Source organism: Ammospiza caudacuta, chromosome 23, assembly GCF_027887145.1.
Source record: "Ammospiza caudacuta isolate bAmmCau1 chromosome 23, bAmmCau1.pri, whole genome shotgun sequence".
Classification (NCBI taxonomy): domain Eukaryota; kingdom Metazoa; phylum Chordata; class Aves; order Passeriformes; family Passerellidae; genus Ammospiza; species Ammospiza caudacuta.
Genome location: NC_080615.1, coordinates 2,031,679 through 2,058,717, shown reverse-complemented (window position 1 = coordinate 2,058,717; position 27,039 = coordinate 2,031,679). Strand labels below are relative to the sequence as shown.

Sequence of the window (27,039 nt, the reverse complement as noted above, 5' to 3'; positions counted from 1 at the left end):
CAGGGGGTGTTCAGTACCATCAAATCATGGAATGGTTTGGCTTTGAAGGGACTTTAAAGCCCATCCAGTGCCACCCCTGCCATGGCAGGGACACCTTCCACTGTCCCAGGCTGCTCCAAGCCCCGTCCAACCCCTGAACTTAGACACTGCCCGGGATCATGGGGCAGCCACAGCTGCTCTGGGCACCCTGTGCCAAGGCCTGCCCACCCTCACAGGGAGGAATTTCTTCCCAATATCCAATGAAAAGTATGTACCAAGAGCCTGTTTCCCGAGGCACCATCACCACTGGGAAAGAAGAATCCTCATCCAAAGCCACTCATTCCCCACACAAAGTATCTGACAAGTTACTAAGCAACAAGTGGTGCAGACACCTCGGCCCCCTCTCCGAGCCCCGGCCGGGTGACCCGGGCTATCGCTGCCTCACCTGGCCCTGCTCCCGGCCGGGTCCCCGCGCCCGCTCCGCGCCGGGCTGGCTCGGCTCCGCCGGGATCCGCGGGATGCGCCGGCCGCTCGCAGCCTCTGCGGCTCTGCCAAGCCCCTCCCCGGCTCCTCCTCCGCAGGTGCCTCCTTCCTTCCTTCCCTCCTCCCTCCCTCCCTCCCTCCCTCCCCAGCTCTCGCAGCCGCCCCGGCGCTGCCCCCGGGCCGGCACCGCCGCGGGACCCTCGTGTCCCTCCCGCCTCCCCTCCCGGGGCCGGGCAAAGGGCGCTGGGTGGGCAGGGAGGGATGGGGAGCAGCACACAGCTGCTCGTCTGTGGAAGGTCTAAAATATGCATGTAAAACAACACCAGGTATAAAAATCTAGAAGGGAGGTGGCTGAGAAGATGAATCAGGCTGTGCTCGTTGGTGCCCAGCAACAGGACAAGAGGAACGGGCAGTTCCAGCTGAACGCGAGGGGAAATTTCCCTGTGCAGTCATCAAGCACTGAACAGATTGTCCAGAGAGGGTGTGGAGTGTCCCTCACTGGAGTTAATCCAGAACCATGGACACAATGCTGTGTTCTGTGCTGTCCCTCACTGGAGTTAATCCAGAACCATGGACACAATGCTGTGCTCTGTACTCTGGGATGACCCTGCTGAGGGCCCTTCCAGCGTGACCCATCCTGGGGTTCTGTGAAGGTCTGAGCGCTGCCTTTGCCCCACGTAAGCAATGGCTGCTCCAGAGTCTCCACCATGGGGATGGGCCCGGTGCCATCCCCTCAGCCTGGGAGCACCTCCAGGAAAACACACGGGCCAGGAAAGCTGCACTCACCTTCAACCACTTTCTCCTTCCTTGCTCCTTCATGTCACAAAAATTACAGAGGACACTGTGCTGAGGGCCACAGCCCAGTCCCACCGGGACTGCGGAGCTCAGGGGCACATCGGCGCCACCATCCCTGTCCCTCAGTCCCTGCTCCCGCTGCAAATCCCCGAGGCCACAATGAAGATGTGTCTCAGCATGTGCAGGAGGAAGGGAGACACACCGGGCAGGGCCGAGTGCTCTGGGGGAAGCACGTCCCAGCTTGCAGATGTGACACAGGCCGGGCCCCACCGCCCAGGGACCGCACCTCACACCAGTGTCCCTGATAATGTCATCACAGGAGCACTGTCCCCTCCCAGTTCGAGGGGCTGGCTGGCATTGAGCTGAATCAATGATCAGATCACTGAAAACAAACCCAATTAAAAACTCTCTGGGAGTTCTGCTGTTTGAAAGCAAAGCCAAATGATGGGATCATTTCCCAGTGACCCAGCTGCAGTCAGGCTCCAGCCCAGGGCACAGCACAGAGACCCTGGGACTTGACCTGACTCCAGCACTGCCTTCCCTGCCCAGCTTCAGCCAGCACTGGAGCAGGAACAAGAACCAGGAGGGCAGGAAGCTTCAGCCAAGCTTTCTCCTAGTGCCAGTGCGGTTTGTGGGATTTGTTCTGCCATTGTGCTGTTTGACCTTGAGCCCCATTAACACCAGTTCATCAATCCCAGTAATTGCTGTCACCCACTTAAAAATGTGGGCTTGGCAGCTAAAGGTGAGCAACCTCAGGGTCAGAAGGATTAGGGAGGAATTTGCCTCTCTATCTGCAGATATCTTGATGAGCAGGAGGGCAAAACTCCTTTCTTTAGGTGCTCACGCTTTCTCCTCTGTGCTATTTTCAAAATCGTTTGCTGACTCACATCTCCCAGTGATCCTGTTCTCCAGCTTCTCTGTACACTTGGTATTCACTGCTGGACTTGTTTGGCCTGGACAATGAGCACACTATCACACCAGGTTTACCTCAGCAGCCAAGCACGACTCCTAAATCCACTTCTCTCTGAAAAATTCCAAGTGCAAACCCTTTTCCCTGGTACCAACTCACCATTTTGAGAACATTCCTCCTACCAAACCCATTGATTAAAGCTGGGAAAATCCCAACACAGATGAATACAGCAGAAGCAATGCTATTCCAAATTAACATGCAAAATGCACATACAATTCCAAGCAGCATCTAGAACTTCAGAGCAGTAATGCTGAGCTGCCCAAAGCTGCCAGGATGTGTTGCATGCTCCCCATGTAATTTATTTCTTTTTACTGTAGGCCAGGCTTGGCTAGGAAGGCTCCTTCAAGGCTGGTGACCCCCCATTCACACACTTTGCTGGTGCCCAGTTTCAAACTCAGGCCAGGAGTTGCCCAATCCTGTTTTTGCTAATCAGAGCAGGAATGTAACAGCTGCATCCTCAATAACACAGAGCTGCCTCAGCTTCAGGCTTGGGTTTTACCTTTCAAATTACTGCTCTGAGGAGGTATTTTACTACCTGCAGTACAATGACACACCTTTTCCCCATCTGCACTTTGTTTCCTGTAAAGGAAAATCTTTAATCCTTCTTAGGAACTGCCTTTCTTTTAGGAATGAAACCCGAGTGACCAAGATGTGACTCCTCTGCACCTGGGACCTTCTGCACCTGCACAGGGGTCTCTGCTCTCCAATCCACTGAACAGCACTGCAATGTCTTTTGCTGTTTCTGAATGTTTGATTGAAAATAATAAAATAATCACATGAGTCTCATTTTCTGTTCTAATTTTTTTTTTTGCCAGACAATTCTAAGCATTTTTTTTTTAATTAAGCAAGTGAAAGAGATGCATTCCCCTCTCCTGAGGAGTTTGTCTGCTTGCCATGGAGCAGAGGAAGCAGATAATGAGTATCTTTTAAACCCAGCTAAGAAGCCCAAGCACTTGAAACCACAGAAGAAAGGGTCTATCCATGTGCCTGTCACAAACTGAATCCTGAAATTCACCCTATGCTCCAAAAGTTATTTCAGACACAAGAACTGGGAAGGCAAAGCAACCCAGAGAATGTTATTAGTGCAGCTTGTAGCTTCTTCTGCTTTCTGCTTTTGCAAATGTAACTACTGAAGGAGTTAGACAGTCAGGACTTTGCAATGCTGCTCCATCCTCAGCTGGATTTGTCCTGCAGTCAGCTGCTCCCAACACACACACACACACACACACACACACACACACACACACACACACACCTCACAAATAAACAAAAGCCCCTTTAAAAATAAGGGGTGTTGCTGAGAAATTATAGATGAAAGCACAGTGGGGAGTTAAAAAAAACAACAGAACAGCACATCATGACATGGAATGCCTTAAAATTATTAGATTTGCTTCAGAGCTGTCAGCAAGCAGGTTTGACATGCAGGTATCCCATGTCACAGAGTATGGAATCATCAAATCCCAGAATGGGTTGGAAGGGACCCTAAAGCTCATTCAGTCCCACCCCTGCCATGGCAGGGACACCTTGCACTATCCCAGGGTGCTCCAAGCCCTGTCCAGCCTGGCCTTGGGCACTGCCAGAGAGCCACAGCTGCTCTGGGCACAGTGGTACCATGTGGTGAGTGAGGCTTTGGGGGATCGAGCCATGGTCTGCCATGCCTTGCAACAAAAATATTCCAACTACCCCATTTACAAAATCTTTGTGCACAGAGGGGTGGTGGTGCAGCTGCTCAGCCTTTGTGACTTCCCAGGGGCAGTTTTAATGGCAGAGTTGAGCTGTGCACTGGCACAACCCTTGATAAATCCATAGGCCAGGAAGAGATCAGAGCTTTGTGCCATCTTTTATGGTTAAAACTGCCTGAAATATTTTCAAGCCACAGTCTGGCTCCCACACTAATTTACAGAATTATTCAGGAGAAAAGAAGAGGAAAAGCAGAGCAGAAAAACTGCCTCTTGACATTATTTCAGAGCTTTTAGCATAACTGAAGAGTTTTGCTAAGCCAACTATGACTACAGTTAAGTCCCATTTTGACAGAGCTTGTGAGAAAGGAAAAAACCAACTTGTTTAAAAATAACAGCCCCCCCAACCTGAGGAAGTGGAGAGCAGGCAGAGTGAGAAAGCAGCACAGAACAAGTGAAAAGGGAAATGGCCTTATTAAAGCACATTGGTGCCTCCAACACCCTGCACTCAGCCAAGTTTCACTGCTCTGCTTCACACTGCTCAGCCTGTTCTGGGGGATCCAGCCCCTCAAACACCAGGAATGTTTTCATAACAAACATCAACACAGATCTTTCTTACCTGCACAGAACACAGATGAATGTCATTATTCATCAACTGATGTGCACAGATTCACACACCATGCTTGTTCCTTTCCTTTTCCAATTAAAATTCCCCAGGAAACATGGTCAAGGCTCACTACAAAATTATCTGTCAAAGTGTGAGATGCCTGAAGCTGCTGTTTATGGGCTGAGCTTCTTTCCAAAGCCTCAGTGACCACACACAAGGACAAACTGCCCGATAGGGAACACAGGAATGAATCTGGCTCTTCCCTCTACCTGTGTTCCAGGCATTTCCCTGTGCCTGGAGGCTGATTTCCAGCACTGTAATTACACCAGTAGTGCCTCCCAGTGGGGATGTAGGATATGCTGGCATGGAGCAGAGGATGCTCCTCAATTGGCAGAGCTCTGCTGCTCCCCTTGCTCCTCCAAGCCGCTAAAGGGCTCCTAGGCCAGGAGCCTGGACCCTGGCAGGGGGTTGGGGTGGGCAGGGATGGGGTTTTTTGTGCCAGCTCTGTGTGAGATATTTTCCCTACTTCCAGGTGACTCAGCTATGCCAGGGAAAAACCTGAATGCAAATTTGGGGGCTGGACACAGAGGCTGGTTCACTGACACCTCCACCTTTGCCTCAGTGGGATTGTTCAGAGAAGGCAGAAGGTCCCTGGAGCATCCCCAGACTCAGCCTGCACCTGGTGGTCCCACAGGACAACACTGGTGTCCACCAACTGCCCTGGGACCACTGGCTTTGCACTCATGGTACTTTCTGAGGGGACACAGGATCCACTCCCTCGGGGCTGGGAGGGCTCCAGAAAGGCTTTCATAGATTAGAAAACTCTCTTTGAGTTCAGCTAAAAAAGAAAAGAAGATATGAGTGAAGCAGCAGGACCAAAGGGTCCCTTCCTCCTGCTCCTGGGTCCCTGAGCCTCAGGGTCCCTTTTGTTTCAGTGCAGCTTGTCTCCAAAGGATGGATCTCCTGCCCCAGCTTCCCCTGTGCCCTCCAGACAGAACACTCATCCCCAAATCCTGCTCTTCTACTCCAGCCTTTCAAATCCAAGCCTCTTGAAGAAAATGTCAACCAACTCACTCAGAACTTGCTGAGAACCACCCAGACAGTTTCCATAGCACCCAGGAAATGTCACAGAAACATGGATTTGTTCTCACTGCAAATACTGCATGAAAATCACCTAAAACTCCTCAATGTGGGGGCAAGGAAGAGCCAGGGGTGCTCCTGAAGCACTGCCAAAGTGCACTCCTGGCTCTCACTGCCATTGTCAGAAACATCTGCACTGTTAAAGGATTAAAGGATTATGGAGAAAGAAGAAATACATGAACTCCCTAGTGCTCTGCATCCTTAGGAACTTTGTGAAGTACAATTCCTGCTCATCTCTCACTTAGGAGTTAGCCAAGGTTTAGAGATTTTGTTTAGGCTAAGTGTTTCAGATTTGCCACTAAAGGCAAAAGGCAAAAGCAAGTTACAAATAAAAACATGTCCCCATAGGCAGGGGGTGTAGAAAGAATATTTGACACTTTTTAACTCTAAAACCTGCTCCTTGTAAATCCACCACCTGTCCCAGTTTGGTGAAGCACTCCCCAAAGTGCCATCCCCTGCCATCCTGTGTGCCTGCAACTCCTACCATGGGACACTGTGGAGAACCCTCAGCTGGATTTCCATGCAGGTCTAGAGGAACATCCAAGCCCTGGCCTCTTGCAAAAGGGAAATGGGATGGTTAGAAGATCACTGACAGTTTCAGCCCACGACTGGGAATGCCAAGAGCATCCTGGGCCCTGTGGGGAAAGGGAGTGCAGCAGCAGCCCCACACCCAGAGCCCTGCTGGTTCCTTCTCCCAAACTACTGCTGGAACAGCAGAACCACACAGGGCTGCTGCCTGGCTGGGTGAAGCACAGCAGGACTTTCTCCAAATGCAGTCCCCCAGAGAGGGCTGTGAGCAACTCCTCATGCCAGGCAGGACTGAGCTGCTGCTGCTGCTTTTGGGATTCTCCTCCATCCAATTCCTGCCTGCCCAGGGAACACTGAATTTTTGCCATGTCTGTTCCCAGCACACAGGCTCAGGAAGCTGTTCTCTCCAACTCCTACTTTTCCAGCAGGATCTCAGATTTTATGGTGTAAAATTTCATAGAGGACCAGATGAATCCTGTATTTAGCAGCACTTCCACAGATCAGCCCACAGCTCTCATCCCTTTCTGCCAAAAAATGGGAAGGAACAAAAGACAAATCACTTAAAGCAAGGGAAGGATGGCAAAGAGAAAGAGAAATAAAATTAAAAGCTCAGGAAAATGCTGCTGCAGTTCTGATCTGCAGTACAGATCTAAAAGGACTAAACAGTCTTCTAGTCCAGAGCAGACCCTGCAATAAATCCCCTTCTCCTGAAACCAGGTAATTACTGGAGCAATTCAGGGTAAATAAGCACTTCTCAGAACTCAATGCACTGAAATCCAGCAAAACAACACAATTATTGAAGGTGAAGGTTGACATTCCTAATGTATCCAAGATCCACACTACCAGCAAAATAATATTTTTTTAAAGCAAGCTTTCAGCACTTCTGATGGGAGTGAAATAAAGCCCTAAATCCTAGTTTAAAAATAAATCCTCCTCTGATGACTGGAGAAGGAACAATGGGCATCCAGACAAGGACTGCAGAGCTTTACACCTAAACCACAAGAAGAATTGCAATCAATTCAAATACAATTAGAAGAGAGGCCTGGCACTTACCAAGCACTTCAGTCACTGAATTGCACCAGCACTGGCTCCTTCATAAACTGAAATGTTCTGTCAGTGCTGTTGGGTATCAGGAAAGGTTCCTCCTCTGCCCAGAATGGTCACAGCCCCGAGGCTGCCAGAGCTCCAGGAGTGTTTGCAGAATGCTCTCAGGCACAGGGTGGGATTGCTGGGGCCAGGAGTGGAACTGGATGATCCTTGTGAGTCCTGCTCAGGGGATTCCATGATTCCATGGTTTTGTGGATAGCAGGACTGAAATGAGCTTTGACTGGCTGTATTTATCAGCATTGCTTTGATATCAATTATCCAATAATAACCTCTTCACCCTGGGATGACCTCTTCATTCAACCCCAACCCCAAGGGACTGGGTGAAACAGAGGGACACAGGGAACAACGTTGTCTGAAGCCTGGGCAAGAACTCTGCCATTTGCCTTGGTGCCAAGCCCTGCCTGGAAATGAAGCTCCCACACATTGCTGCCCTGCTCTCCTGAAATCCCACCTGCAGTCTGTTTCCAGGCACTTCTGAGATCCAGGGAAACAGAAGTCCAGGTATGATTTGACACAACAAGCAAATAAATGGGAATGTCTGTTGTCAAATACCTTTCAATAACTGAGGATCAAATGTTTAATTACATAAAATGTACCAGGGACACATCTCAGCTCCTCAGTTCCACTGGAACTCTTTAATTTCACCTAGTGCCAGTTCTGCCAAGAGACAGCCATGTTGTCATGGCAATGCCAACACAACACAGTTGTTTTCTGCTCTCACAGTGCACTGTGCACACAGGAGGGTTGTTTCTATTGCCATAAAACCATGTATTTAACCACATTTCTTCCCTCTCTTATTCAAGTAAGGTCTTCCCTCCAGACCATGGTCACAGAGGGTTTGGCAGACTCTTTGGATAGTGAGGCACAATTGAAAGCCTGGGAAAAGAAGAACACTTTATATTTAGAAATGCAGCAGCTGGGGGAGAGAAGAAGCTGATTTCTGATACACAGCTTAACAGCCACATGGCTGCTGATACTGCAGAGTGTGCACAAGGCAAGGCCCAGGTGTGCTGAGCAGCACCTTAAGATCTGGATTCACTCACTGGGTCTGGAGATCACATGCAGACAATCTGCCCCTCAGAAGATGGTTCTCAGAACCAGGCACTGGCTTTTCTACCCAACAGTTTTTAATATAAAAAAGAAATTAATAAATCTCTATTTCACTACTTATTACACTACAGCTAGGTTTTGCCAGCAAGCCTAGGTGTTAGTGAGTGGTTATTGCTACCACACACGGGGTTAGAGGTGGTTAGGACAGACAGTGATGGCACAGAACAGGCTCTACCTGAGCTCAGGTGGGACTGGTTCAGAGCCTCGGTAACAAATGCAGAGCCTGGCTTTACACTATCCATCTCCAAATCTGATAATCAGGGAGGGGGCACAGGGACAGACAGAAGGCAGGAGAGAGGACAAGGTTAACAATCTCCTAGAGGGGACTGCAGGAGACCAACAATTCAGCGTGGAGAGACAGCAATTAGAGAGACAGAGCTGGAGAAATGCAGAGTTCAGTGCTGGGCATGCAGAGCTGAGCTGCTCTGGGCTGTTCTAGGCCTGAACTGTTCCTGCCCATCAACGTCTGTGTGCCAGCAGGAGCAGACAGTGTGAGGGAGCTGATCCACTGAGCTCACAGAGTGAACAGCAAAAACCATGGGCAGAGCTGAACTAAGCTGAGAGAACACCCAAATCCCTGGAAAACTGAGCTGGGCATGGAGTGGGTGCTGCTGGGGCCTGAACAACTGGGCTTGGAGCTGGCTCAGCACTGAGCACAGTGTGTGCAGGCCAGTTTCAATTCCAATTCCAGTCCCTGCCCAAGGCAGCAGGTAGAACCAGATGATCTTTAGGCTCCCTTCCAACCCATACCAGTCTGGGATTCTGAGATGCTGTGCACAGACCACCCTAAGCAGAGTTTTCACTGTTAAGAGTACTAAAAATTATATAAAATATATGTCAGTTTATGTTGGCAAAAGCTGGAGGAGAAATCAGTGATTTTTACCACAGCACAGCTTGCAGAGGAACAGCCTTTGCTGTGGCTGGGAGCCTGAAGATTTTGGGCTTGTGGTCAGGGGCATTTTGTCCCAGTTACAAAACCCTCTCCAGCCCCTGCCTCCCTGTCCAGAGCTCAGCTCATTTATCTGAGCCCAAAAAAGAACTTCAGTGCCTAAATGAGCCCAGAAAGGAACTTCCCCCTTGCCCCAGCAAAGCTTGAACAGGACCTCAAATCCCCCATACCTAAAACTACAAATATCTCTAAATTCCTGGTAGTGGAAGCCATGCTCTGTGGCACGCAGAAATAATTTAAAACAGCCCCAGAGCCCAGGAGTGCTCATCCAGGGGAGGATGTGGTTCCCCAGCTCTGCAGTGGTGCTCTCAGAGCAGCCACAGCCAAGTTTGTCATCTCTGTGGCAATTCTGTGACTCACAGAGGGACAGGGCTGTCACAAGGAATTAATTTCACAGGAAAAACAAGCAGAACCACTATGAGCCTCATAGCTTTGAGCAGAAATATTAGAGCTGCTCTGTTGTCAGAAGCTTCCTTCTCACAGCTGAGAGAGGAGGGGAACTCCACACTGACCACTGGCATTAAATAACCAGAAATGTGGCCATTCCTTTTTTTTTTTTTTTTTTTTTTGTGTTAAAAACCTAATAAAAAAGTCTGCCTGAAAAAACAGACAGGCTAAAACCTCCCTGTGTTATCTCAACTTAACTGCTGCTGATCCTTGGCAGGAATTGCATCTCTGAAGGGCTCAGGGATCCAAGGAACTTGACTGTACAAATGGAAAAACATGAAGAAAAATCTTTTCTCCATATTTGTGTGCCCAAAGGGAACTCCCTGGATCTCACAAGATTCACTATTCTGATTCCTCCCAAATTTTCTGTCAGATTATTTATCACTGGACGTGGCCAGTCACAGCAATAAATTCTGCCCTCATTCTTAAAGCCTCCATCCCAGTTTCAGTATTCCCTGGCTCCTGTGGGTTTGGACATGGGCAGTGCAAGAAGCCTCACCTCACTCTCAATGGCATATCCCAAATATGTCAATATTTGTCAATACACAGCCCCTGCTCTCCCCCTCTGGACACTCCTTGTGCCTGCAGGGTCTGGAGGTGTTGGAGGTGCTCAGGAAGGTGCTCAGGAAACCAACCCTCCCCAGCAGGAGCAGGTTTTCCTGTGCTGGAGGAGCCCTGGGAATGGGAGGCGTGCCTGTTCCCCCTCCCCAGGGACAGCAGCACAGGCTGGCAGTGGTGGCTGGGCAAAGGATGTATCTGTGCCCATTTCCATCAATATTCTATATTTTATAATTGTCTCTTTACAGTATTTGCATATTGAGTTTTCAGACTGACTTAGGGAATCCAAACAACATCCCAGGGGGAGCTGATTTGTGCAAGTGAGGCATTTGCTGTAAAAATGACAAATCCACATGACCAATCCCAGGTTTGACTGACACCAGGTTATTGCTGTGACGTTCAGATCAGCACTAGCAGGATCTAAAAAAGACCACAGCAACGTGAAGCAGGACTATGAATAAACAAGCCACATATTAGTTCACTTTGGGCATTGTCAGATGTTAAGCACAAACACCATTCCCTCATTTAAAAAAAATAAAATTGGCTTCTGAAGGTTGCCATGTTCTAACAAACTTCAATAACTGTGTTTAATTCCTCCCCATCATCCATTTTTATCTTCTGTTTCTTTCACACTGACATTCATACTTGGTTGTGTGACACTTAATTTCTTTCTTTTTAATATTTTCAATCTTTTTATGGATTCAAAATGATTCTATCACCCCCAGAAAAGAGCTATAACCAGCTTTGCTCTTTCCCTGCTGTATTATTTTATGTCCCAATATCTTTTTAAAAAGCACCTTAGAACAAAGATTTGTTTTGGTTTCCCCTAAATGTCCTTCAGGGCATCAGTGCTACTGACCTGCATGTACAGAAGAAGAAGGAAAGAAAAAGGAGATAGAGAAACAAGGCAAGAATGAAAGAAAGACAAAGGAATAAATGAAGCCATACAAGGGGGGAAGTAGCTCCAGGACGCTGGACGGGCTCCATGGGCAGGGGAGACTGGGAAGGGAGAAATAAAAAAAAAAAAAGGAAAAAAGCAAAACAAAAACAAAAAGCAGCTGGTTAAAATATGCTTGCACTGCAAATGGGCTCATTTCATACACAGCTCAGCTGGGCTATCAATAGCACAATACAACACACCCAATCCTTCTAGTTGTTTGGTGCTAAACACCTGGGAAATTCAGAGGATCCAGGAATTCCCACCCTGTGTCCCAGCTCAGAAAACACCCCAACATTTTGCATGTTTGACCTTTCAGCACAAGGCCCATCCCAGTCCTGCCAAACAGCACATGGTTTGTTATATACTGAATTTTGTTATATACTGAATTTTCCTTCTTCTCTCCTGGTACTAAAGCAGAAGCTGTTCTTACTCTTAATCCTGTGCAAAAAAGCAGAATAATTGTCTCAGAGCTGTGTTGTGCTGCTGTGCTCCTCCTGAAAATCCTGCACTGCAGAGGAGGCAGGCCCAGCTCTGCCCCAGCCCCACACTCATGTCCTGGAGGGAAGGAGAAGCGTGGGATGTGGCACTTGGGGACAGGGAGGTGAACGTGGCACTGCTGGGACTCCTCCAGCCCAGGGACCCCACGAGCAGGCACAGACCTGCTGGAGCAGCTGGAGCAGCTGGAACCTGCTGGAGCAGCTGGAACCTGCTGGAGCTGCTGGAACCTGCTGGAGCAGCTGGAGCAGCTGGAGCTCCTGGAGCTGCTGGAACCTGCTGGAATCCGCTGGAGCAGCTGGAGCAGCTGGAACCTGCTGGAGCAGCTGGAGCAGCTGGAGCTGCTGGAACCTGCTGGAATCTGCTGGAGCAGCTGGAGCAGCTGGAACCTGCTGGAGCAGCTGGAGCAGCTGGAGCTGCTGGAACCTGCTGGAATCTGCTGGAGCAGCTGGAGCTGCTGGAACCTGCTGGAGCAGCTGGAGCAGCTGGAGCAGCTGGAGCTGCTGGAACCTGCTGGAGCTGCTGGAGCTGCTGGAACCTGCTGGAGCTGCTGGAGCAGCTGGAGCTGCTGGAACCTGCTGGAGCAGCTGGAGCTGCTGGAACCTGCTGGAGCAGCTGGAGCTGCTGGCTGGGTGCTGGTGGCTCTCAGAGCTGGGGAGATCCTGCAGCCCCTCACAGACATGGACAGGGACTCTCCTGGAGGCAGTTTGCACTCTCCCCATGCCCAAGGGACCAGGATTCCCTGCAGGATTTTGGTCCTGGGGCCTGGCAGGGCTGGAAGCAGCTCCTGTTTCATCAGCAGCTCCAGCAGGGCAGCTCTGGGTGCTCATCCCCTCTCTGCCCCCCCCTGCAAATGCAGATCTGCCTTGGCTCAGCACTTTTCCATTTAATTCAGCTTTAACGAGACAGCGGCATGAACACCTAACAACTCCTTTGTTTACTTCAGGTTAACAAGACTGGCACTGATTATGTACACTTTCACTTCCCCTGTTTTCTTTATAAAAGCACTAATTAAGACATGATGCTCTTATCAGTGTCAAATGGCTGCTCAGTCTGGGCATCTGCAGAATTTAGGCTCTATTTGCACTTTCTCCTTCCTAATTTCTACTAAAATAAATATTGACCACAATCTCTTTTATCCAGGGATTAGAAATGAACCTGTTTCAAACCAGGTATGGCCTTGTTGTGATTACAACAGCTCAGTGAATGTGTCTCAATTTGCATTTTTGCAGTTAAAATTAATTTCTCCAGCATTGACCAGAGCCTGCAGGAGGTGGGGGCAGATCCAGAGCTAAATTTCAATCCTCCTAAAATTCAGTGGATTATTTGCATTGGGTGTGCAGATCAATCTGTTATTGATGTTTCAAAAAGAAAATTAGTCATTCACAGCAGCCTGTAATACTGACAGGGGACCTTGTAATGTTGTGTCCCGTAAGAGCACCTTCACCTCTCAAACATAAATTAAATGGACGAGACAGGAAGTTGAAAATTCCTCCATAAAGTTGGGCAGAGCTGCTGGGTTTTACATTATTTGTGAGAATGACCCCTGAGGCTTTAAAAATGCTTATTTTGGGGGGAGGAAAAAAAAGTGAAATATTACGTTCTTACCCCCATTTGTTCTCTTCAGCTCTAATTGTCCCTCTTTTCTTAATTCTGTGTTTCCCCACTGAAAGCAGCTGCTCCCCAGCAAAGAGCAAATCTAAAGCCTTCCCCAGAGTGACCCTGCCAAGGCCACTGCAGTGAAGCTGGGTCACAGGAAGATGCTGCTTGTTAGGAAAAGACAAAAACAAACTGCAGGAATGAGGTAAGGTGTGAGATATGGGTTCAAATACTGCTAAACTAGGAATATCCAGAATTGTGAGGGAGAAAGGGACTGAAAGAGAGAGCTGAGACACTGACTGTGACTGAGGAGTGGGGACAGCACGAGCACACATGGACACAAACACACTGTTCCCAAAAAAAGAGATGGACAGAGGGGGACAAGAAGAGTCAACACAGCACAAAGTTCAGGCACTTCACAAATGTTCACTTAGAAGGAAAATCCAGAGCAGCTATTCACACTTTTCCTTCTGAGCAGCACTGAATATTTAAAAGATTCACTTCTCCCTGAAGATCTGAAATTCAAATGCAGCCTTTATCCTGGATCTCTAAAAATGCTCATGAATATAAGCTGATTCCATTTATTGTGGCATTGAAATTCAGCTAAATTGATAATATTAACTATGAAAGAGTAGATATCAAACCAATAGAATATTTTAGGCTAAAAAATTATCATTAGTGTATTGTATCCCACTAAGAATACCGGGAGAATTTAGAGAAAAGGAATATGCTCAAGAAATGTGGGATTTTATGAGCTCACAGAACCTTCCTAGATCTTCACAGGTTTTTTTTACATAAATAGAAACAGTCAGGAAAGCATTTGCATCCCAGCTGGGGGAAAAAAAGCATTTTCCTACAGGACTGAAGATGAAAAAAAGAGGGCACAGACTTAGTCCAAAAGTGGAGGGAAAATGCCTCTCAACAGGTACCTTTCCTCTCCTGACTCCAAACTTTATTGCCAATATATTTGAGAGGTGACTTGGGGCAAAACTGGTGTTCTTTCACATGACTCTGTTCAGAACAGAATAAAAAGCCAGTTCTCTGTATGGTTTTTCTGTTTTTCTTATATTTTCCCATTTTCCATCACTCACCCCAGGCCCTGGCTCCATTGCTGCTGGTACAAAGCCCATCCTGCCACAGCCCATGAAAATGTTGTTTCCAAAAGCAGAGTTTGCCCTCAAACCCAACCCTCCTCTGCCCTTCCCTGTGTTTCATCTCCATGGATCTGCAGTCACTGCCCTGCATTAAAGACCACTGCAATATTTTATGGCTCCATTAAAATGCTGTCCCCATCCCCTGTGCACATCAAACCCTCTAATTATAAATAATAATAGAAACCCAGGGCAGGAAGTTCCATCTGCTTTTCATTAAGTTTCTCAGCCTAGCCAGATCCAGGGACAATTAAGCAGCACGAGGAGTTCTGTGTTTGGAAACTCCTTCGTGGCAAAGAGCTTTACTCTGCACATACACAATGTCCTGGATGCTCCACACATCACATTTTGATTAAAGAAATCAAAGTTGGCCTGTTGAGAAGTGCAGCTCGTCAAGGCCAAATCTAAAACTTCACATTAATTCAAGATGAAATACCCTACTAATGTCAAGTGAGGACAACAGCTCCATGTGAGACTTTTAGGAAAGTCTCTGGTCCTTGGGGACACAGGTACAGGGAGAAAAGTAATTAATGTGGGTATTTAAGTGCATGAGCAATACCCTGTGTGCATAATGTGTGGACTGGCAAACACAAAATGCAGGAATATGGGTGAGCAAAGTGCATTGTCCCAGCAGTGCCATTGCCATCCCTGCAGGGTGCCCCCTGCCAGCTCCCTGGGCTGTGCTGGCACACCTGCACCTGGAATTCCCTCCTGCCTTCCTCCTCTCACCCATCTCACACAGCATTTCCATCCAGCCAAGGAGTTCTGGAGTCCTCCAGCACCACATCCACCATTCCCTAACTACAGGAGCCTCCTCCCTGCTCCTCTCCCAGCAGCTTTGCAGCATCCAAGGAAGGAATTCCAGACTCCTCCCAGCCTCACTCAGGTGCTGTCACTTCCCAAGGTGCACAGAGAATGCAGCCAAGGAGTGGCACCAGGACCTGTGTGTGCAGGGTGACAGAATCAGCTGCAGCATTCCTTATATCTCACGGCTCCTTAGAGCTCTCCTAGAGGAACCTTTTGATGTACCCATGGAACAACCATCAGGGAAGGTCAGGGGACACCTCTGTGACTTGGCAATATCTTCCAACTTATTGCTTTTCATGATACATGGACTTGTGGTGCCAGCTTCGTACCAAACATTTCCCAGGGCTGAAGGGGGAAATCCACCCCCCATGGTGGTGTTGAAGCCAAACAGAATCCCCTCATCCATTCTGCTCCATTATCTCCCAGCAAAGCAGACCCTGCTCCCCACAGCTCAGCACACTGAGTGGCCTGAGTCACGTTTAACAATAAACACTTGCTTGTGTTCAGGCTGCAAGTTGCCTTTCCTGTTTTAGCTGATGGAGCACAGGCAGGTCCTGGATCCAGGGAATGCCCATCTCTGTGCCTCTGATTCCAAATCCCATTCCCAGGAGTGTCAGAGGCTGGCAGTGCCCATGGCTGAGGACAGCCCTGCCCCAACCTGCAGCTCTCCACAGCACACAGATCACTGCAGAGCACTCACAGCTTGGGTATCCATGGCTTTCACCAAACCCCAGAGCTCTGAGCTGATAAATGCTGATATTTCCCTTGGCAAATGTCAAGCTTTTGAATTGCATCTATTTGTTTAAAAGTATCAAGTCAGCAATCTGCCAAGATAAGGAACATCATTAAAATAAAGAAGAGGAATGAGAACACCAGTTCAACACCAACTTCCCTTCCCAGCTGCTTAACATCCTAAGAAAGAACAGCACATTGAAACTCCTCAACACTAAAGACATATAGAAATATCTTTACCTATATGAATATGGAGATATTTTTTTAAAAATTTCAGCTTCCCCACCAGTAAATTTTACAGAGATCTCAGTTATGCCAGCACACCTAATGCCAATCACTTCCAGAACACACTGAAAGGACAGGAAGGTTGACAGTAGAGTCAGATCCAAAATCCCATTCTCTATTTATTATTCCTTCCTTCAGCAGAACTTTGGATTAATTTGCCTGTTTTTGCTACAACACAGAACTGCCCAGAAGGCAGGAGGAAGCAGATGGAGCCATGTACCCAGAGCACAAGCAACCAGCATCCCACTTCTGTAATATCCAACTTCCTCCATTTATCCTCAAGCAGAAAGAACCTTCCAGTACCAAGGTGATCTATTCTATCTGATCAGCACAAACACTCCTGCTCATCTGTGTTCTGTATAAAACACCCTGACATGCAACACTCCCTTCATCACCCAGAACTGGGATGCTTCATGGAATCTCTCTTTACAGACTGCTCAAAGTATCTTGAAATTCTGACAGGCTTAAATCCTTCAAGTCAGGCAGGAGGGGACACTGCTCCAGGTCTGAGCAGCAGGTGAAGGACATCCAACAGTGGGAGCTCCCAGAGAGGGGCAACGTGTGGGTCACCAACACACAGAGGGGCAGGAGGATGTGCAGGGGGTGATCAACATTCATGACACGTGTGAAGGAGGTATTAAACACAGAACACACAAAGACAACTCCAGTCCAGTTCACTGCATGAAGAAAAGCTGATTACACACCTGGTTTTGGCACTGAGTTGGTCACGGACTGAGGGACTTTGTCGTTGATGAGTTCTACACACTCACTGGGAAAGAATCCAACCTGGAGTAAAACACAAGGAGGAAATGGAGTGTTATGATCTGAAGTGTTCAACCAATACAGTAGGAGTCCTAGTAAAATATGTGTATTGCATTTGAATATCTGTGTATAGGCCTTGCCCTGATAAGCCCCGGTTGTTCTTGATGGGCTGCAGCTGTGATGGCCTTCATTGGGCTGCAGCTGTGGCTAGTGAAGGTAACTGGGATAAAAGGGGCTGGGCTTGGCCAGTCAGGGAGAGCCTGGAAGGAGCCCTGACTAAGAAGCAGCTACAAGGAGAAGTCTGTGCTGGGAAGAACTGCCCCTGAGAAATGTTACTGAGAAGGTACGGGACTTTAGAAATATGATTGTGACAGTATGGGACTCCAGAAATATAATAACAACAAACCAATATCTCCCCTCAACTCCCCCTGGATGATGCCCCCTGACATTATCCAGCATCAAATGACCAGCAGGCATTGACAACTGCAGGCTCTGCTCTGAACAGTCTGAGAGCCCCAGGCACTGCAGGGGCCTGGAGTGATTAACTTTGAATGCTAATTTGCACTGTCCCTGCACTGCCCTTTAACTCAGCATTTCTGCCTGCAACCCTTCAAGGCAGAAAGGCTGGAAAGCCCCTCTAAACCAGCCCAAGGGTTAAAGGCTGTGGGGAGGATCCTAGTGTGTTCTTGGAATAGGATGTGCCTGCACAATTCCCATACTGTGACAGTGGTCACAAGGGTTGCAGGATGAAGAGAGAGGCGAGAATGTTGACCTCATGTTCAGAAGGCTTGATTTATTAATTTATGATATATATTACATTATGACTATACTAAAAAGAAATAGAATGAAAAGTTCTCAGACAGCTAGCTAAGCTAAGAATAGAAAAGGAATCAATAACAAAGAAGCTCTCTCTGATTCTGTCCCAGAGAGAGCTCGGTCTTTGATTGGCCATTAACTATACACATCTAACATGGGCCAATCACAGATGCACCTGCTGCATTCCACAGCAGCAGATAACCATTGTTTACACTTTGTTGCTGAAACTTCTCAGCTTCAGCAGGAAATATCTTAACAAAAGGATTTTAATGAAAAGATGTCTGTGACACCATACCACTCAAGAGGGGCTGCTGTATCTGGGGAGAAGTGAAATTATTTCCCTTTCCCTGTTTGAAGATTCAGGTTAAGCTGTGACCAGAGAGAAATTCAGCACTTCCCTGCATCCCCACCTTCTCTCTTATTTCCCAGCAACTTTCTTCTTACTCTCATACTTCTTACTTACTTCTTACTTACTTCTTACTTCTTCTTACTCTCTTACTTCTTACCCAGGTGAAAGTCAGACCAGAGCAGACCTTTGGTAACTAATCCATGGTGCATCTTTCCCCACCTTTTCTCTGTGTTGCTCACCCAGCACAGCTCCTGTACTGTGAGATGGAGCTCAGGCACCAGCACCTCCCCAGACTCTCTCCTGAGGCAGGGCAGATTCCCCGTCCCACTGCCAGGCTGTGACTGGGACAGCTGGGAGCACCAAGTCTGCTCAAACACCACAGGAACATGAGGGAAAGAGCCAGAGGATGGCCCCAAGCTCATGTGAGCAGAACCGAGGCAGGACTGTGCCAGTCATGTTGGCACATCCATGAAATCCTCTGCAGGCACAGGGGCAGCCAGCACCAAGCCTGGCAGACATTCCCTCCTCTATTCATTCATCTTACACAATTCCCTTTTTGTCTCCATGGAGCAAGGTTGATCTCCTTCCTACTCCAAGCTGATTTTCACCCATCAACCTCCCCCCAGTTTGGTGGCAGTGTCATGTGTGGGGTGTCCAGACTGAAGTCATTCCAAATTCCCCAAAGGAAGCAAGAGTTTCCAGAGCCCACACCTTCCTCTTCCCACAGGCCAACATCCAGCAGGGCAGTGCCCTGCCCAGGCACAAGGACGAGCTGTCACCCAGCACACAATGTGAAATTTTTCCAATTATTGAAATAAACTGTTGTCAGAACTCTGAGCTCAGGGCAGAGCCTGCAGGAGCAGCCCTCGGGCTCTGAGCTGGGGTTGCTGTAACTGGGACTGGCCTGGGCATCACAGGACACTCACAGAACCCACCCAAAATCCAACACCAGGCATGGCTGCACCAGCCCCTGCCTCAGCTGGGTGTGCCAGCTCTGCAAGGACATGGGATCCTGGAGTTATGGAACACAGTGGGGATTTTTGTGCAGTTTATAGACAGAAATGTGCCCATTAACACAAGAAAAGGATCATGAAGAGCAGCATCACAGAGAGGCCCCTCCTCTGGCAGCTCCTGGCTCAGGGCCCTGCTCTGCTGGGAGATGCCAACAGGCTGTGCCATGGACATTGAAGTGCTGCTGTTTAAACAAAATACAGTTCATGGGTTTACATCATGGAATCCCAGGATGGGCTGGGTTGCAAGGGACCTTGGGGATCATCCCTAAAGATCCTGGCCAAGGCCAGGGACACCTCCCACTGTCCCAGGTTACCCCAAGCCCCAGTGTCCAGCCTGGCCTTGGGCACTGCCAGGGACCCAGGGGCAGCCACAGCTGCTCTGGGCATCCTGTGCCAGGGCCTGCCCACCCTCCCAGGGAGGAATTTCCTCCTTACATCCAACCTAAATTTCCCTTTTTTCGTTTTGAACCATTCCCCTGTGTCCAGTCACATCAGTTCCTAATGCAAAGTCCCTCCCTACATTCCTTGTAGCCCACCCAGACACTGAAGGGGCCCTGAGGTCTCCACACAACCTTCTCTTCTCTTCCCCAGACTGAACTTTAACACTTCACTGTGGCTGAGAGTCTCTGCTGGACATTGCCCATGTGAGAGATACAGGAGGCAATTTTTAAATTAGGAAAAATGCACAGATCCAGAGAAAGTCTCAGCCCACCACCCAGACATCATCTGGGACACTCCACAGCTGGAGTGATGAAGTTTCTTCCATTTTCAGTAACTGCCTACACTGTCTGTGTAAAGAAACCTGAAGTCCTGGGACCCCAACCTTCTATTATTCTGGATCCAAAACCAACCCAAATCTGGATCTAAACCCAACCCAGATCCCACACTGCTGAACATTGAATCAAATGCTGGATATGAAATCAAAACTCATTTGCCTTTGCCTGTTAACAGAGTATTTCTCCTGTTCCTGGATGCACTGTACCACACACTAACCAGGAATTCAGAAATGAAAGGATGGTGGTGTCACCGCTTCCAGATACCCCAGAACCTTCCCAAATCAAACATTCTACCTGCTCTCCATGCATCACTTTTGTCATTTCACACCAATAATTACAATGGATTTTTAGGGGCAAAGAATTGTGCTGGCTCCTTCATGTTAACTCACTGCCAGAAATTATTTACATTTTCACACTGACTTATTCTATCTTCTTGCAACATCTCCAGGAGATCTTTGTTGGAGTTATAATCCACAATTTGTGCCTCATTCCCACCCACTTAAAAGATGATACTTCTCCTCCTATGGGAAGTTTTCCATTATTTTATATAAATAAATGAGTTTAGTCCAAGAGTTAATCTCAACAGATGTAGCAAGGCACTCCTAGAGCTTGAGCCAGGATTAAAGGATTTGGCAACACAGGAAAATGAATAGCCAGGGTAGTGTATATTTAGATAAATGCAAGGTCATCTAAAGGTTAAATATATCACCACATATATACCTTCAGCAGAGGAGGAAGGTACAGGCTGCTGGTGCATGAGAACTGCTCTGCACCACCTACTACAGCTTTATCTTTTCACTTCTGGGACAGGGGCTGCTAAAACTGGGGGCACAGAGGCTTTAAGGGGAAAAGTCAGAGTAACAATGGTAATCTTCAGTATGGGAAAGGAATTCAAACAAATGAGGAAGTACCTGCAACTTAAATGGCAAACGAAACATTGAGACATTTAGATTGCTTTTTTGGGTCTGACATAATCTACAGTGTGGATTCAATTTTAGTCAAAAAGTTTTCTCTTTGCCTTTTAAATATGATGAGAGTCTAGCAAAACCTGACAGGGAAACTACAACTTTTTATGGCCTATTTGGCCTTCCTGAGGAGAGTTTTCACTGAGTCTTTGCCAAGTGACTGCACAGAGAGCAGGACAGCCTCACCTCATTCCCAAAGGAGCCCCTGCTGAGATGCTCTTGCACTTTAGGGCACTACTAACAGGAAGAACAGGATTATTACTCCTCTTACCCTGAGCTCCTGTTACAGAGAGTTGAACACCTGGGCCATCAAATTATTTTGATTTCTTTTATTCACAAAAAGAAATGTCTGTTTGGGATGGTACATGTTGATTATCCATTCCTGACTGGTGTGCCAGCAGGAAACCAGAGAGCTGGAGAGGGACTTTGGACAAGGACAGGACACAGGGATGATGGGATTTAGATTGGATATTGGGAATAACTTCTTCCCTGAGAGGGTGGGCAGGCCTTGGCACAGAGCAGCTGTGGCTGCCCCTGGATCCCTGGCAGTGCCCAAGGCCAGGCTGGATGGGGCTGGGACAGTGGAAGGTGTCCCTGCCCATGGGAGGGGTGGGACTGCATGGCCCCCAAGGTTCCCTCCCAACCCAAACCATCCTGGGCTTCTGTGCAACTGGGACCTGCAGTCTCACAACCAGCTGAAGCTGCTGCAATCACAGTGGGATTGAAATCAGCCCAGTCCCCCCTGGCTGCACACCCTGGTTTTGTCACCTCTCCAGCAGCTCTCCACCTCAGGAAACTATTCCCAAAAACCAGAATAATTCAGGACAACCAAGGGCAGTTATGCATCAAACAAGGGCCTGTCCCCAGTGACTCAGCTCCCTGACACAGAGCTGATTGAAAAGACAAAGCATGAAGCAAAAGCAGAGCAGAACAAAGAGGGCTGAAGGCTGTTAATGTGGAGGTGGCTGTAATTTAGGTAACAATCTTACAGAGAAAGCACTGACTCACACTGAGGGCATTGGAAGAGAAAAAAGCTTGAGGAAAAAGGTCTTTAAAATCATTTTACTTCAAGCAGAGCAAGTGCTAAGAAGCCTGGTGGGTTGTTTTGTTCACACAGGATTAGGTGTGTTGCAATGCAGTGGTGAGCTCAGGTATGCAGAGAGCACAGGCACTGTGCCAGGGCAGTGTGATGGACACAAAGCCAGAGAGTCATCCCTGAAGGACAGCTCTGGCTGCAGGAACACTCTGACTGCCATGCTGAATCCAAGCTGCAGGTGCTTGCAGCCTGTCAGAGACAGTTTTTGGCTCACATCTGCAGAGCTGCCTCCAGTTCCTCACCACAGCCCTCCCATTGTCCCAAGGGATGCAGGACAGGCAGGAGTGAAGGCACAGAGCAGCTGCTTCAAATGCACAAAACCAGGGGAGTTCCTTTAAGTCCAGAAGTAGTTTTTTCCCCTTTCAGCAAAATGAGAAATTTTTTCCCCTGTTCTTGCTTTCCTCCTATCAAGACATGATTTCTAATGGAAGCTGTGGTTGGTGGATAAAACCCTGCTCCTCCCTAACATAAAGCAAAAAGCCAAGAAATAACAGGACAAGCTGTCCAAACATTTGGTGGCAGGACCTCCTCCTTTATCTGCTCTCAGAATCACAACTATCTGGCAAGAGGGGCTCTGTTGATTTATTAATTCAAATGACTGGATCAACAGATTGCTATCACTGCAATGTTCCTAAACAGGAACAGAACTATTTGCCTCTAACAAACACTTTAGAGGCTGCACAGCTTCATCTGTGCCTACACCTCTTGCTGTAACAACATTCTTCACCTACACACTGTTTTAGAGCATCCATCAAGGACACCTCTGCCTGTAACTCATCTCTAGGTCTGGGGTAGCAACACCAGAGATAAATTCCCTTTCTCTGAATTCTTACTGCCTGTATCATCTAAAGGCTTCATTCCATCAGCAAATGTACATTTTCAGTACATTTAGAGCTCATGAGCCTTAAACTTGACACACAGGTTAAGACTTTGAGCAAACCCAGCTCATGGAGCTGTGGGAATACAGAGCTGCATCTCCATGGTGTGTTTGGCTGTCACCTGCTCACACTGTGACCACTCCTGCCTGTCATAAAGGACACAAGATTATTCCAGCCCTAATTTGCTGTTAAACCAGAATACAGTGCTGAATTTCTGCAGCTGCTCATATCTGTTGTGTCAGGAGCCTGACTGTGCAGGGACACATTTCTGGCAGTTTGCTCATCACCATGTTTTTATGCTGGGAAAACACAACAGGACTGCTGTGATCAGAGGCACAAAGCTGTGACAAACTGCAGAAGGGCTGCCTTCCTTCTGTGCAGTGCTGTTCTCCAACCTGGCCCAAATGGCAGCCAGCCCCAGTAATGGATGGGATCTACACCCCACACAGGGTTTCCACACTCAGTGGCCCACACTCAGGCACAGACCACAGAGTAGATTTGTTTTGCTTCACTGATCCAGTTGGAAGTTAATCATGGCATAGGCTGATCATTCCAAGCAGTATTACAGCATTTAATTGATTGGGGGTTGGAACTGATGTCTGAGGTCCCTTCCACCCCAAGCCATTCTCTGATTCTATGACAGCACAGCATATTCAGCTTTGAGGCTTCTAGCACTAGAACACAAGTCCAGCAAAGGCACAGCACAGTTCAGAAGCAGCAGTTTGTTCAAGTAGTACCAGTGTGTTGACTCTAGAAACAAAGGAAACTTCAGAGCAGGTACTCATGTCCATGCTGCTCTGACTTTACAAAGGAGATGTCACCTGAACTCCCTCACCTGACACAAAACCAATACAAGCTGTGTCTCAATGCCATGGCTGAGCAGACAGCACTAGGAGGGTGTGAGCACACCATCCACATCCAGGGGTGTACCACACTGCACCCAGCTGGGACTGGGACATCCAACTGCTGGGCATGGACAACAGCAGGGCCCCAGCCTGGCCTGGCACAGAAAGGGCTGTCAGGGAAAACCTGAGGAGCCTTGAGAAGATTTTCCATGCCAAATTACAGAAGTGTCTGGCCAATCCTGAGCTTCTGCAGAGCAAACTCCTCATCCCACCCACTCACAGGCAGCAGCTGCAGATGGAAATCCCTGTGCTGAAAGCACTGAAATGTGAGACAGCACAAGTCAGCCCCCAGCCCCCAGTGGCTCTGGGGTTTGCTTGGTTAAAAGAGACTTTTAAAGCTTTTACACTTCCTAGTTGCAAAATCCAAAGGGTTAAAAACTCCTTGGAAGGACAGTGCCATTTCAACACACAGGGTTTAGTACCCAATCCCCAGACATGCTCAGCCTCCATCTCTGTGCTGTGATGTTTACAGGGACCAGCACCCCTGACAGCACACACTGAACACAGGCATGGATGGGTGGCTTGTCTAAGTCTGCAGCACTGTTTCCTCAGCTGGAATTCTCCAAATCCTCTCTGTTCTGCCTGAGCTGGTTTCAGCTACTGGAAGGAAAGGGATGATGTGAGTAACAGTGTCAGCTGCCTTGGAGGGGGTGCAGCACAAACTTCCAGGGCCATCAGGCCAGCTGTCCATCACAGGCCGTGGCCAGCCCTCATTCCTGGGGTGAGGGAGGGAGGAAACTTCCAGTGGACAGAGAGAAGGGGAGCCCCCTGACACCAAGGCAGGGACACCCTGTTTGTCCCTGGGCCACCCTGAGCTCCAGGAACACAGCACTGAGGCTCCTGCTGCTTTTGCTCCAGCCCCACTGCCATGGCTGGGCTGCTGCCTACCTGGAACCCGTGCTTTCCTCTCCACCACGAGGTCAGCTCCTTTGGTGGCATGTCGATGACAGACACGATGTCCCCCACCTGCAAAAGGTTGACAGCATCAGACACAGCCAGGAGGAGAGCACAGCTCCCATAACCACAGTCTGAGCACTGCAAACCCTGCACAGCTCTGGAGCAGCTGCACATCTGCCTTTGCAGAGCAGAGCTGTGGGGTGGCAGAGTTCCTGCACTGCCAGCACACAGGGTACAGCTGCTCCTAGGGAAAGGGCCTGAAGAGCAGCAGCCTCCTGGGAAGGGCTACAGAGGCTTCTGGTTAAACTGCAGAGATGGTGTGGAGCACTTGGGAGTATCTGCTCCAGTGGCTGAACTGATTTTTACTGCCCTGCCCACGAGTCTGCAGGCACTGGATGTGTCCCCTTGCTCCCTCTCACAGCAGAGTGAAGAGCTGCCTTGGCAGCTCCCAAACTGCCCCAGGTGAGCTGCCCAGGGCTAGGAATTAAACACAGGAGAAGTGGTGCTACAGCAACAGGATGGAAAATGGCCAAGGACACCAGACAGGCCTTCTGAGGCTTTGCTCATTCCCATAAAAATGTAGTACTGCAGTAGTTCAAAAGGACATCAGTATCATCAATACTAAATTTGGCTTGGTTTGAATCAAACTCTGTGTGGCTTCTATTACAGAAAATGAGAAAGGAAGAATCTAAATAAATTCTGCAGGTATTCCAGGTAGGTGGGCAAAAATTCATGCCAGTAGTGCCCAACTTTCACCAGATATTTTACACTGATGGATCTCAAAGTGTTTCACAGAAAAGGCAACACATCCCCAGTTTGCAGACAGGGATGACTGAGATGTGGGGAGATTATTTCCTGCAGGGAACAGTGAATCACGAGCAAAGCAAGTGTCCATGAAGGAAACTGCTGCCACCACAGGAGCAGAGACACTGAGAATGTTTCTCAGAACTGGGGAGCAAACCCCAGACAGCTGCTTGTGCAACTGCCTACTAGAAATTTAGAATAATAAACACAGAGATAATCTGGGTTAGGGAACAGGACTCAGCATCATAAACCCCAACTCCTGACCCTGTTCTGTGCCAGGTCTGCTGTGGTGTCTCACTGCACACCCTTGGAAACTACATGTGCCTCAGTTTCCCTTCTGCACAGAGCAAGATTTACAAGATTTACAAGCAAGGGAGTGTCATTTCAGTGCTCCCATAAGCTGACACAGAGCCTGACTCCTGTGCTGCTCGGAGCCCAGCTCAGAGCTGCCATGCCCACACAGTTCTTTGGGGTACACTAACCCTTGCCTTGATTTGAACATGAACAAAGCCCTGGCAGCACCAGACTATCACTGTTATTTTTCCTTCCTGTGCTGCACACCAAGGATGTGATCACAGAGCTCCTCAGGGCACCGCTTTCCTTCACACATTCTGTAGAAACAGCACCATTGCACAGGGCAACCATTGCTTTTTGGGTGAAACAGACCAACCAAAAGCTTCCAGGGTCTGATCTGGAGATCTTGGATGGGATGTGGAGCAACCTGGGCTACTGGAAGGTGTCCCTGCCCATGGCAAGGGGTGGAATGGGACAGGTTTTAGGGTCCCTCTCAAGTCAAACCGTGCTGAGATTCAGGGGTTCACTCCACAGCAGCTCCTGTGCTGGATTGTCAGGCCAATTTTAGCTCATCACCTGCCCTTCAGGCAGCAATCCTTTGCCAGTCTGGTTCTTTACATCTCATGGGGGCAGAAGCTCTTAAAAATGGTTATGGACAGGGACTTGCTCAGAGGGTGTGTGCAACCTGGGCAAGGAGAAATGAAACTTGAGTCCACACACACAGGGACAATGATCCTGAACAGAAAACATGTGGGCTCTACTCAGGGAGAGCCCAGAGGAGCTGACAGGAGCTGGTTAATCAGAAGTAAAGCTGTATTTTAAAGATGACTGAACATCTGCCCATATCCAAGTTGTTGCAGATCGAATATTTAACTCAATCTTCCAAGCTTCACCTCACAAAACATTGTGGAAGTGTCTGGACATATTCCTGATGAGCACACAGACAAACAGATTACACTGATCTGGAGCTGACAACAAAGAAAGCAAGTGCTTTATTTACCTCAAAGGACAGTTCATCTGCTGCTTGAGCAATGTATCTCTTAATGACATGGGCAGCAGCAATAGCAGGGACATTAATGGATGATTCCTCATGGACCAGCAGGTGATTCCCCTTGTTATCAAT

General features: G+C 48.4%; 1 protein-coding gene across 1 annotated transcript in view; it reads right to left on the bottom strand.

The window, feature by feature from the left end:
- ARHGAP32 (Rho GTPase activating protein 32) overlaps positions 1-27,039 on the bottom strand; it is a 152,463-nt gene that overhangs the window by 49,897 nt on the left and 75,527 nt on the right. Inside the window, exons 7-9 of the mRNA XM_058819022.1 lie at positions 26,917-27,039; positions 24,810-24,887; positions 17,066-17,147 (exon numbers count right to left, since the gene is read on the bottom strand). Coding sequence (XP_058675005.1) covers positions 17,066-17,147; positions 24,810-24,887; positions 26,917-27,039 — 283 coding nt within the window. The remainder of the gene's footprint in view (positions 1-17,065; positions 17,148-24,809; positions 24,888-26,916) is intronic.